Source organism: Gavia stellata, chromosome 12 (assembly GCF_030936135.1).
Source record: "Gavia stellata isolate bGavSte3 chromosome 12, bGavSte3.hap2, whole genome shotgun sequence".
NCBI classification, from domain to species: domain Eukaryota; kingdom Metazoa; phylum Chordata; class Aves; order Gaviiformes; family Gaviidae; genus Gavia; species Gavia stellata.
Genome location: NC_082605.1, coordinates 1573597 through 1594664, shown reverse-complemented (window position 1 = coordinate 1594664; position 21068 = coordinate 1573597). Strand labels below are relative to the sequence as shown.

The following is a 21068-nucleotide window of genomic DNA, read 5'->3' as shown; positions in this document are numbered from 1 at the left end:
GATCATCATCAGCTTCATAGGAAACTGGCTATATATGCTTTACCTCAACAGCCCTGTCCACGCGTGCAGCTGAACAACCTACCTTGGAAAAGTACGACTTCGAAGTTCTTTTATAAAGACTTGGCTCCCGTTCTGTACAGGTTTGACCTCTGTCGTCTGTCCAGTATCGTGTTTATGCCAATTTCTTTTCTTTTTCACTGAAAAAGAATTAATTGGACAGTAGCGTATGTTAAGTAGAAGATAATTATTAAGACACTTGAAGGTAGGACAAATCTTCATTTAATATCTTACGCGAGCAGAGAAGAGGGAACCCCCACTATGCTGCACCGCAAATTTTAATATTGCTCTCAATTCACCATTAGACAATTATACTGTAGCCTGAAGATCTATTACATACTGAACAGCGTTCGTTTTGTAACATAAGGGCAACCAGACGGATAATTACTGAGCTGCACAGCTACCGCAGGCTTTATGCAAACACAGGCTCTGGACATTTTGTACTCGCCAGACTACACACTTAATCCTTATCATAAAACTCTTAGAAAGCCACTTTTCTGCCTTCTCGATATGCAGTATAGATCTTTATGAACATATTTGTCATGAATTACCTTAGTCTAAAGGTCTGTCCAGCAGTGGCAGATTTGACATCAATTTTGACGGGCTTTGAATTACGCCCTGCACACAGCATGTACATAAAAGGAAAAAGAAAATAAAAAAGAGAAAAAAAAAGATGCAAAGGCACCACAAATGCAATTTTTAGAACTCCTCTTATTCCTAGGTTTTGAAAGGCAAGCCAGGCTTAGGCCTTAAGTCGATGACAGCAGCCTGAAGGCCCCTCGACTGTGCTCCCATCACGGAAAAAAGGGTCAGCTGGAATAAGCACAAATAAGTAAGTCAAATGTCAGCGTAGCTCTGCCTTGCCTCTTTGACAGCCAGATAACGCAGAGCAAGAAAAACTGGTCCAGCTTTTTCTCTTAGTCAGCACTATCTCCCTCAGCTGTTCCTACTTCCACAGTCTGTCCAGACATGCTCATTTTGGTAGTAAATTGGTTTTTGTCCCAAGTGCGTATTTGTATCATTTCAAGCCTCTGTTAGTAGAATTTTCATATGTCACAACTTACTTTTATTTTTCCCCCTTGTTTTATAGCATGAAACTCAGTATTTTACCCCCAAATCAAGATCTCTTATGCTTTTCTTACTGTTTAGAACAGCTAGGGGAGGAACCAGGCTCCTCATGAACCACGCATGGACGGCACTCTTTCCTCGCTCTTTGCACGTGCACGCACACACAGATCCACATACTTTTTCATTAAGAAAGGAATCTGGAGGCCACAGCTATAAGACATGAGGTTCGGAAAAAGCTAACTTTGTTTTCCCCACCACAATCCTGGAATAACTCAAGTAAAGACATCTCCCAACAAATCCAGCCCAGGTTTTGCACAAAGCATGTTGGTTTTATTAGTTCCAAGCAGCTCTCCAGCCTAGCTGGATATATTCATTAAAGCTGCTAGTTCTTTATCTTAATGACTCTCAGGCTTAGTATATTAATTCAGTGCTCCTGGTAACAAAGGAAACAAGCCCTACATGAATGCCAAACCTTCCTCCTCTCCTTCCCTTTCCAACGGCTGCCTCCTCCCCCTCTCAGCAGATCCGAACCAACACCGGGACTCTGAGCGCAAGTCCCAGTGAAACAGGTGTCACTCGGCACAGCGAAAATTAAAGAGCTTGTCATATTAGCGTGTTCTTTTACTACACTTCAGATAACATGGAGCGTCGAGAAATAAAAGCGGCAAATCAGTGGTGAATGAAGAAATTCACTGCAACTCTTCAGAAAGCACCGGGGAGCTATTCCCCCCGGCACCTCTCACGCAGCGGCGACAAAGATGCCTCCGCCACCAGAACGCTCCCCAGGAGCTGCTATCTCCTGGACGGCAGCAAGCCGGCTGCTGTAGTCCATTATACTACATCAAACAAACGACGTTTGGCCCATTTTCAGCCATTCTCTTCATGTTTCATCTTTACCATGAACACCACAGTAAGGACTAAAGGCCCATTAACACGTCCAACAAATACAAGCTTCGGCCAGAAAGGCCACTTTTTCTTAAATAATTACGTATTTCTTTTCTGCCGAACTTTCTGATCCAAATTTGACCTTTGGAAAATATATCACGCTCCTTCTACAGAAAACCCTCCAGAGGAAAAAGGGAATATATTTTTATGAAAACCGTACCTCAAAATGAATAATTCTAGACTTCAAAGGTATACTTAACATTATTTCAAATGTATTTATGAAGAAGGGATACCTAGAAGCACCCTGTTAGTTCTCTATTGATTTATATTAAAGGTTGTAACTACTTAAAACCAGTTTCAGCTGACTTTGGTTTGCTTGCGTCTATGTAACTTCACCGATTCCAAAGAATTTCTCCTGACTTTCACTGCTGCAAATGAGACAGCGATCAAAGCGAACATTTCAGATCGTGTTATGAAAATGAGTCAAGTCTGCCTAAACAAAGCACTTACATTTTATTTAAATGATGTCAGAAAATTTTGTATGAATGTGTATAATTTTTCCCGAAGAGGAGTCCCTACAAATTTCATTAAACCAAAATGGCTTAAAATGTCATATGACAGGAAGCAATCTTCTGAAATAGTAGCCACTAAGCCACATTGGTAAAGTGGAAAAATGTAAGAAGAGGAAAATGACTTTTAAATTTGACATCTGGAAAACATATCTTGCGGAATGCGTGCTCCAGAAATACACATATATTTTTAAATCCAGACGAGTTGCATAACAGACAATCGGTGTCTGTGTTTCCCTTCGCTAGTCTTGCAGTAATTAAATCCTACCAGTGAACTGCTGGCTCTGCAACAACTCTTGCTCGTTTATTACAAAACCGATAGTGCTAGATAACTAGTTTAAACATATATTGTAACAGTTAATAAACCAATGAAAGTCATCATCTCACAGAAGTCCCAGCAGAGCCCGAGCGCCGTGTAGCAGGACGCCCTGCATACAAATGCCTGACAGAATGAATGCATCAAGCCAAGCCGTTCCTGCCTTCTTTTAATGAGTCTTTTAACTTCCCTGGCCTGTTGCACTCCGCAAGGAGGGGCTACAGGATAACAGCCTCATTTTTCAACAGGATCCACGATTCTACGAGTTAACGGTGAAAACGGCTATGCCGCTTGAGAACCTGTGATCTTGCACTTCACCAAAACTCAAGGTAAGGTTATCAATAACTAATGTTTAAACGTTCCCGAAATTTTTACACCCGACTACTTTGACGATTGGTCTCGTACGTCATTAAACTTTCTGCAATGCATCTGAAGGGAGAAAACAAAGTCGTATTGCTGTACTGCAGAGTTATATAATGTTCTGTATTCCTACCACACTGATAACCTCACACATTGATAAGACTAGAACTAGCGACAGCGCTCCAGAAGCACTTTCTGCCGTGATGCACGATGCAGACTGAGGAACGTACTTCCAAGTCAGATTTTTATTTGGATAAAAAGAATTGGATAGCCAAAAACCATCTTAAAGCATCAGAAGACTGTTGTTGATTCAACTCACCTTGTCTTAACTGGTATATTAAACTTGTAACCTTTTTATCGAAACTGCCATTTCTTGAATTCTAAGATTATGCACGGCATTTTTTATAGAATTGATATTTAATTCCCGATTATAGACTTCTGCTGCTTCTGTCTGATTTTCTCCCCTCGCGCTGAAAAGTAGGTGCCTTTCGTCATTCATAATTCAAAGCAAAGTGAGAGAAATCGAAGTATCAGACACATCTCGATGTTATACAAACCTCACAGAGGCTAGAAATCCTGTGCTGCTTCTGCCATCCTGGGTCAGTAACAGCCCGAGAGTATCTGCAGTCACACCGCCCCTTTTCAACACAACCCAGTCTAATACCAAATTGTTCACTTGAAGATGATTTGTGGTTATTTGTTTGACTGATTTCCAGGGCGTTTGTCAGAAATCTTCCAATAAAACATTAGAAAGGCTGACTCTTTTAAATCAAACCATTTTGTGGGGACATAGCGATTTTGTTAAGTCTCTCAGAACAAGCCTCCCAGTGGGATTTTTGCCAGCTTGCCCAATTTGTGGGTGCTCTGCTTAGGCCAAAGTTGTTAGCAGACTATCTGGGAGACAGGAACAGCTGCAGGTCATTCAGGTTTGCAGTTCACACTTGATTTGGAAAAAATCAAAGTGGAAAAATTATTCCCATTTTTGCCCCCAAAATGAACATTTCAGACTCCTCCCCTTTCTCCCTAGAAATTTTTTTAACTTTTAAGGCAGTGCAGAAATAATTGCTTGTTTTTAAAATTACTGAATTTTAACACAACAGAAGTCAGTTTCCAGCCATCCCTTATTTCGCAGTAAAAAAGGAACATTATGATTTGTTCGGTTCCTGGGAGATGAGCACCGTGCCCTTCCCCTGTGTGTTGCTGTAAGGTTGCAAGCAGTGAGAACCTCACATCATCGCTGCTTATTTACAATAAATGGCTTTCAAGTAAAGCATTTTATCTTTCACAGGGATTGGTTTCTTTTCCTTTTTTTTTCCCCATTGTATAATAGAAAGAAGTTGTGAATTAATCTGACCAAAGCAAACACATCCTACAGTTCTTTCCCAGACAAAACTCCCACTGAGATCAACTGACACTTTTACTCAGGAGAACTTTTTCCTGTGAAAGAACTGCAAGAATTGGCACCCTCAGTGCATCCTACAATTTTGACTGTCGCTGAAATTGCTACAGTTTTATATCCAGGCCAAGCATAACATACTGCTTCTTACTCTTCTCATCCAAAGACAAAAACCACCACGTAGTTTCCAAAACTCACCTTATTGAACTAGCTGTCTCTGTAGGATTTTTCTAGCCCACAGTACTAAGTGCCTTCACAATTCTTAATTCCGTGCGAGGAAGGAAGCATCATTTTCATCGCCGGGACTGGGGACTGAAGCTGTCTGGGTTAGGTGCCTTGCATTAGCTCATACACACTGCCTGAGGCCAGGCAGGGAGCTGCCACCAAAGCTCCACAATCCAACCCATGGTTTTCTCCCCCTAACATCTTTTTTCACCTCGTGGTTTGAATTCTAATCTTTATGACACGTGATAGTTAGGTGTGTCTTTTTGTAATAATAATAATAAAAAAGCTTCTTATGTTTAAACATACAGAACCTGCTATGTATCTGAGACCAGCTGTGCAAGCATACTTACGAGTAGACTTTCCGTGGGTTTTCTCACAATTTGGACAATGATAGATGTCGATATCTGGTGCCTCTTCTTCTTCAACACCCACGCAGCTGGAATATATGAAGGCAAATATTACATTAGCTTGAGTCCATCTCCAAACATGCAAGCACGCAATTAATAATGAAAACAAAAAAACCCCAATAAGCTGTGCATTTACTGTGCAGCTATGCTGACTGCTAACGGTTTTATCAAAGCAAAGCTTAGGTGCTTTTTACACTAGTACAGTCAGACTGGATTTTTTGCAGCCTAAATTCCTGATGCGGTGCTAAAAAAGGTGTCAGAAGCCCACTACCAGCTCACTGTGGACCTCCAGTAAAATGTGGCAAGAGTCCCAAAGAATTTTTTTTTCCCGGGGAGACCATTTTGTATCTACACAGAGTTCTCCAAAAACCATCCCACATAAACCTAATTAACAAAACACATTGTCTTTACCAAGCATGTATGGACAGCTGCTAGGTACCAGAGTAATCTTGGCAAGGTATACCATATGCAAGACTTCTATAGGTTCCACCTCTATTACAATATACGAAGATGAGGAGGAAAAGAAGACACATAGCTCACAGCACTTCTGGCTGCCAAGAAGATGGGTTGTATCATGGCAGCTGCTTAGAACACCCACCAAAATTATTTTGGATGGCACAACATATGCAACAATACAGCGCAGCCTGCGGGCACGCCGCGTGAATGCAATCCAATGGCAGAACACAGCACTGGGGAAAAACAAAACTAAACTGCAAAGGAATGAAGTACCCAAGATAAGAAGTCGTTGCGCAGTTGAAGCGCCGAGCAGCCAGCCAAATAATCAAACTCCAGAATGGCACCATTCCTTCCGACGGGGGAAAAGCAAGGAGGATTCTGCTCCTGCTTGCTCGGTCTGAAGTAGCCCAGGCTGCAAGGCACATTTGCAGCACAGAAAAAAAGTTTCAACTAGCTCCATGAGAGCCAAACTAGTCACGAGGATCCACGAGAGGCAACAAAGGTAGCTTCACCTTAACCACCTGCACAAACAAGGCTAACTCACACCGCTATAAGAGCACTCACTCCTGAAGCTTCTCTGCTTCACTACCTGAAACGCCTTCTCGGTGCTCTTCAGTCAGCAGGAAACACCGATACATCTCTTCTGCCAGAGAATGGGTTTGGGCACGGGTCATGGCAACGCCATCTCCGTGCATATGGTAGCGTTCAGCCTCCTCGCACCCCGCCGGCAGTGCGAAATGGCGATTAGTGCAGGAAGATGAATTCAGAGTTTTTAGCTGCTGGTTCTGACCCACAGAAAGCAAAGGAGAGGAGGTCCGCCCCTCTCCCACGGGCAAGGCAACGGGGTGGGTCAGTTCTGCGAAGCGACTTACAGAATCTTACAAACCATTCTCACTGTGTTCAAGTTCTTTTGGACAATACCAAAGTGTCCAAAATTACAAACAAGTTAAACAACTAGAGAAATTCACGTAGGTTGGATACACCAGCAATGACTAAACGTGATGGGCTAGATGCAGGAAGGCCCTATACTCCTGGTTGCTGGCAGGAAGGTGCACGGATAAAGGAAGCGTAACGCATGATCATGCATGCCCACCTCTTCTATGCTTTTTTAAGCCTTGCAAGTCACTGCTGCTGTGAACCAACTACCTGGCTCCATGGAGCTCAGAGCTCTTTTGATGACTTTGGCAGGGGGTGCGCACGTGTCTGCATGCACGTGGTGTACGTGAGCACACACGCAAACACGTGCACGCTTGGGACAGGAGGAGTAACTGTTGAAATGCACGATGACCCTCTCTGGTTACAAAGGTGGGTTTGAAACCACTTTTGAATCCAAGGCACACGGTGATGTGTAACTGTACGCATTATGATCACAAACCACGGAGCTACGTGCTTTTCTAAAAGAGCATCAACAAAATCCATAGTGAGTCTGCAACCAAGCTGGAAAAAGCCAAACGAGCTAAGGTACGGAAACAAATCTTTTTTATAACCATTGTAAATGTTTTGTCAAAATAAGATTCTGCCAGAAACCTTTGGATATTTTCATCTTGTTGCAGCTGCCAGTGTGCGTATGGGACCCAGCTCCTTCCAAACCAAAGAGTACGGGGTGAGAGAAGCTTTGCAACCAAAGCCAGAGAAACTCTCCTTTTTCTGAGTTCAGCCTGTGAACAGGCTGGTAAACAGGACTGATTTCGGAATCGTGTAAAAGCAACTGCAGATTTGGCTGATTTTTTTTTTTTATTAAACAGTTACTTGAAAAAAACCAAACTTATTGGGTCTCCCTGGGCAGACAGCATGGAAAACTGAAGAGTAAGTTTGCAGACAGGAAAAATCATCGCAACAATCCAGTCCTCGAGTCAAGTACGTAAAGGCAGTAAAATACTGGATTAAGCAGTAGAAAATTTCAACAAACCCTGGCAGATTAGAGCAAGCGTAAGAGAATGTAGAGGATTCCTCTACCCATAAAGCTGCATCAGCTGCTTATGCCACTGGATTAAGCTTGTTAAGCTTAGTAAAGGTACGGATTATGCTCTATACAAGGGCTTCAAAAGCCTGTATTTAGCTAAACTAAGGAGATGGGACCCTTGGGCGCTGCATGGATTGCTACGGGACGAGGTATGAAAAGCTACTGCACTGGGCGAGGGCTTGAGTGCGGTGGGAGCTATTGTTCTGAGAGCAAGTGAAAATATTTAACTAGAACAAAACGGGAAAGTAAAAATAACTGACCTCAAACTCAAACGGTCCTCTAAAAGATGCAGTCAACTTTTCCAACTACAACGTGGCTTTTGAATAAGGTTTGGCCATTTACAGCTTCTCGTAGGCAGAAGCTGCTATCCTCAGCAACGTGAAATCGCAAGTACAAACCGTCCAAGAGATCACCCTATTGAAAGGCCTCAGGTGATCTTCAACCAAAAGATGAACCAGTTCCAGTTTGTGGCCCTTTTCTCAGTGAACAGGGCTTGGCTCGCCAGGTATTTCCACCAGTAGAACAGTTTGTGGGCTCACACATGAATATAGGCATAAAAAATTGAATTTCCATAGTTAAAGGCAGACTGACAGAGACAACCCCTCAAGAACATTCATGCCAGAAGAGGAACGAGGATTTCTTGCCGGGCGTATTGGTTTTACATGGCAAGGTTTTGGTAGCAGGGATCTGTCAGGTCCGCAGCAGTGACCTACCCTTGGGTTGGTCTCCGGAGCATTTCCACCTGGGAATGAGAACCAGAAGGAGATTGCCAGCCTTGGCAGAAGTCAGCGCAGAGTCCTGAAGCAGTCTCCCACCTAATTTACAAATGTATTTTTTCTCAGAGTGGTTAATTAACAATAGAAGAGAATCAAAGCATTTCTCCAGCTGAAGAAAACCAAGTCATCTCTAGCAGCCCAACAGTGCTGTCCTTCCCCTTAACCCCCCAAATTCAAGCACAAACGGTGCTTTGTGTTTTGCCTCAATTTTTTTTTTTTTTCATGAGAACGCTCCGCTTCAGTCCCTCCAGTTTCTTTTTTCAGCCCCATTTGCCTGAGAGAAACACAAACATAAAGAAGACTCGAGCCAAGCGTTTGACCCCCTACAACGAACAAACGGGTTCGGAGTCAGACCGCGCAGGATCACAGGCGGCGTGCTTGGGAGCAGCCTCCAGCCACGGGCCCTGCCGCAGCCAGCCCCACATTAATCCGTCAATACGAGCCCCGCATGTGTTACCATCGACAGAGAAGAACTGGAAAAAGCTCTCTAGCACTTTTGTGTGATTATTCAGATCTGCCGATGAGGTAAGAACGGACGTAAGAGGTTCAGCAAAGGAACTGCAAGGCAGTTTGCAAGGCAGAGCTTGCAGAAGGACGGGGAGGGAGCAGAGGGCCAAGCGGCAGGAGGCAGGGCTGGAAGCAGCCTTGTGAACAACAGCCGGAGCGGATTTATTCGCTTCATTTCTACCAACAGTCCCAAGAATCCATTTCAAAAAGCCCACAGACACCCCAAAACAGTCTGTTGACATGCCAGCAAGATCCCACTCTGCTGCAAGAACTCACAAATCAAGTAGCGCGGCATTTACGCCCCGGCAGCCTGTGAAAGAGATCACTAAACACGTCCTCTTGTTTGCACAGCAAGGGTACCTCACGGGCGCCGGCGATTTCGTACTCGGAGGTGTGCGCGGGTGCAAAGTGGGTGTCCTCCAACAAAGTATTTAGGGGTGGATGTCTCTAACTGTCTGCGAATTCTCTCCAGCTGCTGCTTTTTAACTGTGTGGCAATTAAGGCGTTTGGCAGGACCAAACACATTCCTGGGGAAAGCATCAGGTTCCCAAAGCAGATTAGAAGGAGAAAACTTTTACCTGGTGAAGGATAAGGAAGCAAGGAAAGAAAACTCGCCTCAGACATCCTGCAAAGCCTCGCGCTCGCTGTCCCATCAGTGTTAACGTGTGAGAGGCTGCGGCCATTAACGTGCCAGCTGGGAACCGGGGATGCAGCCGGAGCGGTGGGTAAGGATGCCGGACGCAGGAGCACCAGCCCCGCGGCGGCAGCCAGCGCACACCGCTCCACCATCGCGCTCATCTGTAGAAACCTCGTTCCACCTTTTTGCCCAGATGCAGTAAAGACGGCATAAGAGATTAACTATCGCGCATCCAAGAATTATCTTGTTGGAACGATTTAAAACAACTTAATGGTTGATTTTTAAATGGTATTTAAGTGATTTAACTCAGGTTGAGGCAGTGTAAAACTAATTTGATAATGAGATAAAAGTGAAACATTATTACTGATGCATTTGAATTTTAGCAAAACTGTTACAGGAAAAAAATACTATTAATGAAAAGTAAAGCCTTTGATACTGCAGCTGTTTAAGCTGATACATCATCCATTTTACAGGGACTTAAATGAGAATTAGCACAAACAGAAGCACTTGCAGTCAGAGGCGACAAATTACATTTTTATTAGAAATCTGCCCTTTGCCACTTTAAAATGAAATTGCTTCCGTGTTCACAATGAAGAGATGATGTTCAAATTTCAGTATTCTGACAAAGTTAACACCAATTTTTTTATGCAGGCAACAATAATAAAAGGTCTATAAACCGGAACTGGTTTTATAGCATGAATGTTTATGAGGACCTTGATTTGTCATCTTCAGTGAGATGACATTTTAAGTAATTTTAGGAGAAAAATTAACCTACATAGTACCTGCTCTATCAAAACCAGGTAATCTCCATTATCAACCAGAAGACGAGTCTAGGAAAATATCAAAAAAGACAACAACCAAACAAAAGGCTATTTGATGGGAAAGAAAACGAAATCTAGTAATACACAAATAAAGCAGAGGGAAAAAATAAGCCAACATCTTAACTTCTGAAAACAAACCAAACCAAACATATTATCCGCTCCTGAGATGCACTCTTCAAACACAGCACAAACATGAAATATAAGGTGTTCAAATAGACAACCGGGTTTGTAAGAAAGGTTGCAAGCCAGCGCAGACAGGAATGACGGCGGCTCCCCGGGATGCTCGGCGCCTGCACGCTCCCGGGGGTGATGCTGCACCCTATGCTCGTTGCTACACGGCCATGGACCATGGATGGGAAGGGGCACCCTCACTCCCACCTCACCCCCGTAATTATAGGTGCCGATTTCTGCAGTGGGGAAAAGCCCACCTCTCCCTACGTTGTACACTTTTATCTACCAAGACGGTCAGTACAATTGTACCTTTCTGCAGACGAGGAATTTGTCACGAGCGGGATTGCAGGGGTTTGCTCAGGTTACCAGCAGGCCAACAGCACAGCCCAACACGGGGCAGAGGTCTTCAGCGCTCACTGCTGAGTACAGCAGTGCCTGCCACATCTGTGGTCAAACGTATCGTTCAGAATTTGTAACTAGCAAATAAATCACTGGACTAGTTGTTTTATGTTGTGTATTTTACTTAAAATATGTTTTCAACCTTTACCACTTCACCAGAAGCATGCTGAAGGCTTAGGGAATTCTAACACTGGTAAAAAAATGACACTTCAACAATTTCACACAACCACGTATCTCCGCTTCTCCTCCTCTCCCTGAATCAGTCCAAATCCAAGTAACTTTATTCCCAGCCACAAACCTGGGATACCAGCATCGCATTAAGTGTTGGAAAGCGGTGATCGATTTCACGCTCCTTCCTCTTCTCTCCGAAGCTGGAGGTAGCATCAAGGGTCTAGAAGCCAGGAGAGCCGAGGGTTGTGCTGACGGGCCCATCTTCCAGCATGCGCGGGGGCTGGCAGGGGTACAGGCAGGAGGGGTGCTGAGGGCCAGCTCTCAAGCAGCAAGCGGCTGCTCAACCCCAGCACATGAGGACAAAGCATCAAAGCCCCGGGTGGGGCAGCTAGCAAAGTGCAGAAGAGGCATTCACGGAATTTTTATAGGTAGTAAAGGTCATAATTAGTAATTAACCTGAGTTCACCCCTATCCCTTAATAACTGGTAAAACTTCTTGAGGTGTCATTTATCATGCGTTGCACAATAACGCTCTTCCTTAACAACAAGGTGTCATTTGTAAGGAAGATACCCAACCAGTTTCAGAAGCCTCCACCGTCTGAAAAAAACTATAGGTACTGCAGGAAAATCAGGACTTCCCAGCAGCAGAGAGACTCACGCTTCGCATTTTGATGCCAGGCCAATGTTAAGTGACAGCAGGTTCTTGTGTCCACATCACAGCATCCAGAAATGCAACAGCCAACACTGTGGATGCAAGAGATGTTAAGAAAAGACAAGAAAAGGGAAGCAAAGAAGCTGTTCCAAGAGCAGTGAAACGAGCTGTTCCTTGGATTCATGTCTTGTGTGCCATGTTTCTGGTGGCTGTTACGGGGTGAACTCCGACCAGGGCTCTTCCATGTATGCTCTCCAGTGTCTAAGGAGCAAACAGACAAGCCTTTTCCTAAGCAGAAGGATTTGTCTCATGTAATCAGCCACGTATTCTCACAAAACAGAGAGGAATTTTTGAGACCTCAAGCCTGCTGTCAGATACAGTTAAAGCTAAACAGCAAGTTCAAAAGTCATTTGGGAGAACAGAAAGACACACAGGTCCGTGTCACTTCAGGAGGAGACCCAAGAGCAAACAACGGTAGGAGAAAACCCGCGTGCGCTGGCTTGGGCACACGTGCAAGTGTCCAACACACGGGACCTAAATGAGAGACATCCCTAGCTGTACTGGGTAGCTAGTATTTCACGTCACCTTACATATGCTCACCCTCGGTGCATTAGAAACATAAATTTAGAGGGAGAGACCTCCTTTCAAAACACAACTGTATCTGTGCAGCTCCCTTTAGGAGCACAGCAGCTTCAGCAACACGCAAACATAAAGGCAAGGAAAATCTGCACTATTCATCGGGGTGTTATGACTGTCCTTAATCTCAACTGAATTACGTAACTTCTTTGACTCAATTTCTCCACCTGTAACGCAGTAATATTAATACCTGCCTGATAGCCTCGAAGGCTCCTGTAGTATAATTAACAAACATTTGCTTGGTGCTTTGAAGATGACAATCTCTGCAAGTGCTGGGTTGTGCTACCTACACGCAGAGCTTTTGCTTTAGAGGTTTGTCTCTACCGCCTGTACATTCTCCTGTGGGAATTTACAAACACACTTTTTCCTTGTGACATTATCCTTTCCTGGGCTTCACGACTCCACGCGTTTTCACGGTTACTTTTTTAAACTAAAATTTACATACGTGTTTTCGTAATTCTGGGCCCAACGCTGAGGCTTGTTTAAAGCAAACACGCTGTATATTTGAAACAGGAAGAATTAGCCTCCTCCAGCTTATAAAAATCTCAAAGGGGTTTCTTTTCTGTTCTACACGATTTTGACCACGTTCCTTCAATCTGAAGAGGTTGGAGGGAAAACCAGGAGAAGGTGTGGGCACGATAGCCAGCAGAGACTGACCCTTGGTGATTTCATCCTGTGTAAGGGATGCTAACAACGGACACGCAACCTTAGACTGCGCCTCAGCGGGGAAACTATTGCCACCAGGCTACAAACAAGTACATACAGCGTATACCAGGAATACTGTGCTAACGCAGGACACGTATTCAAGTAACTCAAGCACCACCCGCGCTTCTGAATAGTTGCCATACCCATAGAAGCCGCAAAATCATTTAAGTCCTTGGGGGCTGCAGGCACGACATTACAAAAGTTTTATTCCAGCAAACAGGCGCAACGCTATCAGTCCTTGCAGCTTCCTCCTGGCTGTGTATTGCGAAAAGCCGGCGCAGGGGGTAAGGGCGGTGCAATACACTACAGCCCCCCAGACCAGGAGGGCGTGGGGGGGCACCAGCCCTGGCCGGCCCCGGGTGCCCAGGCAGCACGCGAGGTCAGCACCAGCACCCCAGAGCAGCCCCGAACCAGCCTTTCCTGAGACACACATCCAAGCTCCGATGAGGAAAAGGGCATGAAGGGGACCGCTGCTGAAATCAGGAAGGACTGCAAGTGATGCTCTCCTTACTCTTGAGATACGCTTCTTCTTTGATGTGAAGAGCCTGGTCCCATCACCCCTTCCAGCACCCCGAGAGAGGGACATGCTGACTTGGGGGCACAGGGTGGGATGTATCTCCATTTCTACCTTATTTATTATTTGGGAATTCTTTGGGGCATGGGAGTGTTGCCTGCTCTTTTTGATGTCTGCAATCGTAGTGCAAGTTAATCGCTTGCTTATAAAGCAGGTGTCCTTTCCTTTTAAAAAGAGGAACAGAGTAAATCTGTTTGTTACAGTCCGGTTGAGAAATGCAACCAGGATTGAATTACAGCAAGGAGCTGCTCTCTCTGCTTCTTTGTCCCTGCATTTTAGCCAGTTGTACGAGTTTTGCTGTCTTGGATAAACTTTGCTCTTTGGTTGACTGAACCACATTTTGCCTTTTTTTTTTTTTCAAAGTTGTTTGCAGTTGTGGAATGCAGCAGAGAATTAGCCCTTTGGGAGAAAGCAAGAATTACTTGACCTCTATAAAACTATTTGTAAAAGTGAGTGAAATCAGGACCTCCCTGAAAAACAAATGTTACAGCCAACTAAGCCAGCTGTAGAATATTTTTTTAATTGCAAATGGCTGAGGGACTTCACGAATTTACTGGCCAGTGCAGGTGCTTGGCACCTCCTTGATTAAGAGATAAAAATCTGCCCTATTTCTGGTGTGAAGACTCTATCTCTGCAGTATATAGGCATTCAAGCGTACGTTCCATCTAAAGTTTATCACAGCCGTATCTGCAAAGGTCTCAACATAAACCTCTCAAACCCCAATGATGTGAAATGATCGGCTGCTTGGGATAGGGGCTCGCTGCTCTTGCTGAAAGGGGCAACCCACACTGAGCTCTCCAGAGAGCAAAAATCACAGGCAGAGTTTTAAAAACACAGATTGAACGTTTTTCAGAAGGCGCACCCCAAATCGCAAGGAAAGCTACAATAAAAGTAAGCATAGAAACAAAATGCAGACATTGAGAACTTAAATCACATTTAGAGAATTACAGATTTTATGTAATCAACAATATCCAGATTGTTCAAGCCTGAGTCATAAAACAAGTTTAAAAACACCAGAAACAAATCATATTTAGCAACTGAGGCTATTATTATAGGATATGTTTCCCTAAGGTATAATAGCTTTGTCTCTATTACACTGAACACTACTAATGACAATGCGTCTTCAGTTGCTATTTTTGTGAGCAGGTTAGTTGTTGTGGAAAAAGACATCCTATTTTCTGAACGTGTTATATCTGATCCACTCGCTGAAGTCCCCAGTGATTTCTGTAATCTCAAGACATTACAAAGGAAACAAAAGTTTCTATCACTGTGCAGAGAGTTACTATTTTTATATGGTTGCATTGCTCTATTCATAGACATAAAATGCTAAACTACTCCAGTGGCTTAGATGCATAAAGCCCATTTTCATCCTCTACCTACATTCAAAATACCATAAGGGAGATTCTTCTAAGTTGATGGTAAGAAGATGAGTCCTTAAAATCCATTGCATGCAACACCACTACTTCACCTTAGGAAGGAAAGTGTTAGAGGAAAAATTGTAATTTTTTACCCCAAAAGAAGCAGTAATAACTGATACGAAAAAAAAAAAAGGGAAAAGGGCTTTTGTCTTCAAGCGAGCAGCTGAGTGAAGCTGAAGAAAGGGGGGTGATTTTTAACAGCATCCCCAAAGCCACTCGGAGGTCCAGGTCTGATTTTCATTAGTGGTATTCACACACAGAAGCCTCTGAGCTATATGTTAGTTGCTACATATTCTTATTGGTGAATGAACTGCGTGAAGCGTTTGATGCTTACTAAATTGCCAGTCCCAGTGACGTGGCGAGACAATGAGCCCCGCCATCCAGCCATCCGACCACGGCTCTCTGTCCCTCGGTCTCACTCCCGACCCCTTTCAGGCTCTGCAGAGCCAAGTTCCTTGTAAAGCAGCACAGGTTTGGCTGCATTTTTCTTTCCTTTGATTGTGCAGTTGTATTTCGACTATCAGCCAGATTCTGGATGCTGTTCTAGTCTTTCTGGGCTGCTCTTGGGGCGCAAAGAACCAAAAAATTGCCCTAATTGCTCAGCTGGGAATTACTCCAGCACAGGGGAATGCTTGGGTGCCACAGAACCAGCCTGCGTTACCTAATTTCCTATCAGGTAATGAAAGTGCTCAATAACGTATCAAACACAAGACTAATTTAATTTTCCTTCCTTAAAAAACATACAGTTCTCCCAGTTGGAGTAATGCAGAGAACCATGATCTTCACATATTTAACATATAGAAAGAGGACTGGAGCCCCGGACAGCTGTTACAAAAACATCTCTTTATCTCTTTTAATATCATGTTTAGCTAATGTAATTACTTAAAAGTGGTTTCCCAACCTTTGCTGGTCTGTGGAGTCCTGTATATTTTCCTGGCATCCTCCGGAGAGCAAATTTAAGCCTACTCACATCAGGCTTATTTTTCTTAGATCAAAAGCCTGTTAAAAATGGACAATGATTGCAAGAGGTCCCTGGAACATTCTGAATTAGAAGACTCTTTTTCCTGACACCTGGAGAAACTCAAAAAGATATGAAACAGTCTAGGTTTTGCCCAGTCAATCTTATAAGAAAGAAGATATAATAATTTAGAAGAGCCGTCAGTGATTACGACCATACCGGCACGTTCGTTAAGGCACAAACACAGCTACACAGAGATGTTGGTGCCTGAACCCAACAGTGTCAATACACCCTCAACTACTCAGTCTGGATATTCACAACAGTGCTAACATGACCCCGCTGTAGAATCAAATTTACCTGTCCAAATGAATACTTAGTAATTATCAACAATCTATCCCATTTACTTGACCACAGCTTGATGGTTGTCAACAACTTGACGGTATTACAACTTGACAAGGTAATACCATTTTCTCCCTTAAAAAACTATCCGGATTTAAAGTTAATAACTTTGCTGTATTAGTTTTATTGCAAAGTGTTTTCCTGGTGCACCCAAGACTGTTTTTTTATGGCAGCAGCTGTCTGGGATTTGAACGCAAGTCAACATGCAGTCCACACCTTCCTTCTGGCCTCGCTATTTCTCCTTTGCGTGCCAAATTCATCCTTGTCACAAGAGCCAGCCAACATCACTGTTCTCACCCAGTTATCAAGAAAGCCTCCAGGAAGAGCTGAGAGAGTATTTTACAAACATCAGCTTGCACAAGAATTCAATTTTCCTGGCTCTGTATTTTACCCCCCACCGTGCTCAGGAACCACAAATCTTTATATGAGGTGTTTAGTGTCAGGGAAACTCACGGAAAAAGCGGAGTCTAGATTTATGTTTGAGACTATCCCCAGAAAAGGCATTTTTAACTTGTAAACTAGAGGTTTTGCACAACCTGAATCTAAGACATTCGCCTACACCTAGGAGTTACACTTGTGCAATCACGATATACACACACACGTAGAGACTTTTTGACCTGCAGAGTGCCTTCGTGCTGTAGTTACCAGGTGAAGTTACCTGGAGGTCTTCCTGACCTCCTCTGTCGACACTGGATTTCAAGACAAGAGCTTCAACTATTGCTTCTCTGCAGAGGCTGGAATCAGACGACTCTCTCGGGTCTGTTTACAGGGCACCACACAGCTTGTTCAAGTGCTAGAACACAGCTCCATTAGCAAACGCTCTGCCTAGGCTCCTACATGAGCATCCACCGAACCCATCACACCAAGGAGTACTGCATTCAGGGGCAAACTCTGCCCTAACGTTCACGCTCTTGGGGAGGTGGAGCAGCCAGATCGTTGTCACTGCACCGTGAAGCAAGGGTGGAAGAAGGGAGGAAACCGCAGCCTGTTTATCTCTTCAGTAAAACGGCACCTGGAACTTCTGCAGCTGCACCACTTGCAGTACCCAAGCTAGCACAAGAGCCTGGCACTGCGCTCAGCGCCGGCGCTTTGGCAGCACTGCCCTGCGAGCCATAATTAGCTCAGCTAGCCTCACGCATGCTCAGACCTGCAATTCTGTTCCCTCCAGGAGCAATGACAAACTGTAAGCAGTGGCCAAATAGCCTCCTGAAAGCAAGCACTGTTTATTTAAAATAAACCTCCCTCCAAACTGACTGTACGCCTATCTTCCTCCTAACTGTTCCTACCCTAGAGTAGTCTCCAAGAAGCTTTCTCCCTGTGCAACTTGAAAGGCACCGCCATTCCACTCTTAAGAAGGTGTTTCAATGGGTTTAAAAGTTCTTTTGATCTCCAAGTCCTCGGATGGCAAAACATGGCCTGAGAGAAGAGAAGGATCCTTTGAGCAAACAGTTTGCCTCTTATTTTTCAAGGGTGCATTGGGGCGTGCCAGGGTGTCCTGGGTTACTCTTCCACAGCCTTCTCTGAAGCTGAATTAGTACAGCTGTTGAGAAATTCTGATAACCCAGTAACTTCTCACTTATTCATACAATTATTAAAAGTAATTATTAATAAATCAGTGCAGAACCACTTCTCATCTGTCACAGTTTGGTCAAACCAACCAGGATACGTTTAACTTTGAATATTAAACATGTTTGACATAACCGTTCAAGATCCACCAGCCTTTGAAGTTATTCTGGAAAGTAAGGAGCTCAAAGAATCACGAGGTATTCACTGAAAAGGTTAAGCTCAGCTTTTGCAGCCCTGACAATAACAGAGGATACGACTCCATTGCAAGTGGGTACCAAACCAACCTGGGACCCTGCGCATCTACACAGGGCTCTAGGCTGAGGCGGAGCCTGTGCGACCGGCTACTCACATCGGTACTTAAACTGACCGACCCAAAACGGTTGCTGGTGAGCTTACGTACGCTTCAGCCTGGTTGTAGTGCAGATGGACTGAAGCCACTCCTGAGGGTCCATGCTCAGAAAAGTTTGTACTCTTGGAGACACAGGTAAGTTTCTAGTTTTCCAAAGGCTAAACCCATTTCCTTCCCCATAGAACCCCAGTATTTCATCGGGAAAGTAACATTTTTTAAAGATGGGCATTCACTAAATTGCAGGCAGCAATATAAGCACCATGGACGCCCTTCCAGAGAAAGAACAATCTCTATCATGAGCAGCATGCAAAGCCATCTAATGAATATAAAGCTCAACGTCCTGTCACAGGTGCATCCGTGCTCATTTCAACATCACAGAATCACAGAATCATTAAGGTTGGAAAAGACCTGTAAGATCATCAAGTCCAACCATCAACCCAACCCCACCATGCCCACTAAACCATGTCCCACAGTGCCTCGTCCACACGTTCCTTCAACACCTCCAGTGATGGTGACTCCACCACCGCCCTGGGCAGCCTCTTCCAATGCTTCACCACTCTCTCAGGAAAGACATTTTTCCTAATATCCAGCCTAAACCTCCCCTGGTGCAACTTGAGGTCATTTCCTCTCGTCCTGTCGCTAGTCACTTGGGAGAAGAGACCAACACCCACCTCTCTGCAACCTCCTTTCAGGGAGTTGTAGAGAGCGATGAGGTCTCCCCTCAGCCTCCTCTTCTCCAGACTGAACAACCCCACCTCCCTCAGCTGCTCCTCATAAAACTTGTGCTCCAAGAAAGGCAAGAAATTCACCAAGGAAACGGTGGTGGTCTTTGCTTAGGTGTGCACGCCAATAAATCATTTTGCTGCGCAGCCCGTGCTGACTCTGAAGCCCCAACTCAGTTTGGATTCAGGTAACTTCTTCAATGCAACTGGCTTTGATATTAGGAATGGGTGGCAAGGAACCGAGTGACAACCTTGGCTGTCATCCCCTGCCACTGAATACCTGAGCAGTTCCCTCGTTTTGCACTCCATGAGAAGCTAAGAGGCAGAGACACAATTCTGCTTTTCTGAAGCAACAATAAATAGGTCATGCGACAAGCAGAGATGTAATCTCACTCTCACTCTTGCTTTAAGCAAAACATGTAAATTCACAAAATGAAAACAGTACCAAAGAGACAGGAAGCCCATGTAGAAGACAAATTATTAACATAAATAAACTGTGAAACATCTTTACTGCACATTTCCTGATCTAGTAACGTAAACAGCGATTCATATGAAGAATTTGAGATGTGCATTTCCTATTGTGCTCTTGTGTCCTAGAGGCTGACACCATTGTCATGGTACCATAGAAAGAATACATTTCCAGTTACCAAAAAGGTGTGAAGTTAAAATGCCTTGCAAAATGTAAATTCACACAAAAATTTTGATCATCTGAGCCAATTTCTGCTCTTAGAGTCCACCCTCTTCTATGATGTGGGAGTTGAATTTGGATCTGCTTATGTCTTACTAATAAAAGAAACCTAAATATGAATAATGAAATAAAAAAGGGAAAAACAACTGTATTGAGACAAGTTAAAAGCATGCCAGTAATCCTAAGGCTGTTTTTCAAATATACACAGACCTACCCCAGGTATTCTCATGACTGGATGTTTTATTCTGTGTCAAATATCTTTTTCCTGGGTTTCAGAGGAAGTTCGATTTTACAGTCCCTTTTGTCAAATTAATATTCAAACCAACTTCTCCCTTCAGTTTAGCTTCTGATTAAGTTGTATAATTTTATTTTTTTTTTTTTTAGTTCACTACAAAGCACTTCCGTTTCCAGAATAAAACTGTATAAACTTGGATCCTCTGCCATCAATAGTGGAACTTGTCAAATTTATCACCTATCCTCTCAGAACTTAAAAAAAAAACCAAACAAAAAACCCCACTTCTAGACCTATGCCCCACTGGAGACACAGATACATCCATACATGTATAAACCTACACAGACAGACACAAAGAACATTTTCATGTAACCACAGTCTTGACCCTAAACAGAGTCCATGAAGTCCACCAGAGAATTGCTGCTGATTTTATCTGGGAGATGCTCAGAGGCTACCGTATTTGGAAGGAACCTAAGAGTCTAAGATTATACATGTAGATGACAACCATTAAACCATTCGCTGTCACCCATCTAGGGACAGGACTACTCACATTCACCCCAACGTGTACTGAGCTGCACCACTGACAAGACTTGGAGGAAGAAGATACAAGATCAACGTATTAGCCTCTCATTTTTAGTCAGTAAGACTGTAAATATTAGCAACACACAGTGCTCATAGCTTAACATTAATGCTAGCCGCATTCTGGGGGTAGAGATCGACAGAGCAGAAGTGGCAGACGGAGGAGATTGAAGAAGCACCAGATACATCAGCTATCGATAAACTCAGTCCCCAAGTCAAGCAGTCCTTCAGCATGCACTCATCACTGATTTCAAACAGAAGTTGAAACGCAGTTCTGTAAGAAAATTTTGCACAGCCTGGGCTTTCAATTACAGCATTTTTCTACCAAGTAGCACTGGTACGAGGCATAACTCTCCAAGTGGCAACGCTTATGTCTTTGTTTAAAGCTCAGCTGTGCTCCCCCACCC

The 21068-nt window shown here is 43.9% G+C and overlaps 1 protein-coding gene across 1 annotated transcript in view; it reads right to left on the bottom strand.

The window, feature by feature from the left end:
* PHF2 (PHD finger protein 2) overlaps nucleotides 1–21068 on the bottom strand; it is an 88123-nt gene that overhangs the window by 37548 nt on the left and 29507 nt on the right. The window contains exons 2-3 of the mRNA XM_059823142.1: nucleotides 5227–5312; nucleotides 83–197 (exon numbers count right to left, since the gene is read on the bottom strand). Of these exons, the coding sequence (XP_059679125.1) occupies nucleotides 83–197; nucleotides 5227–5312 (201 nt within the window). The remainder of the gene's footprint in view (nucleotides 1–82; nucleotides 198–5226; nucleotides 5313–21068) is intronic.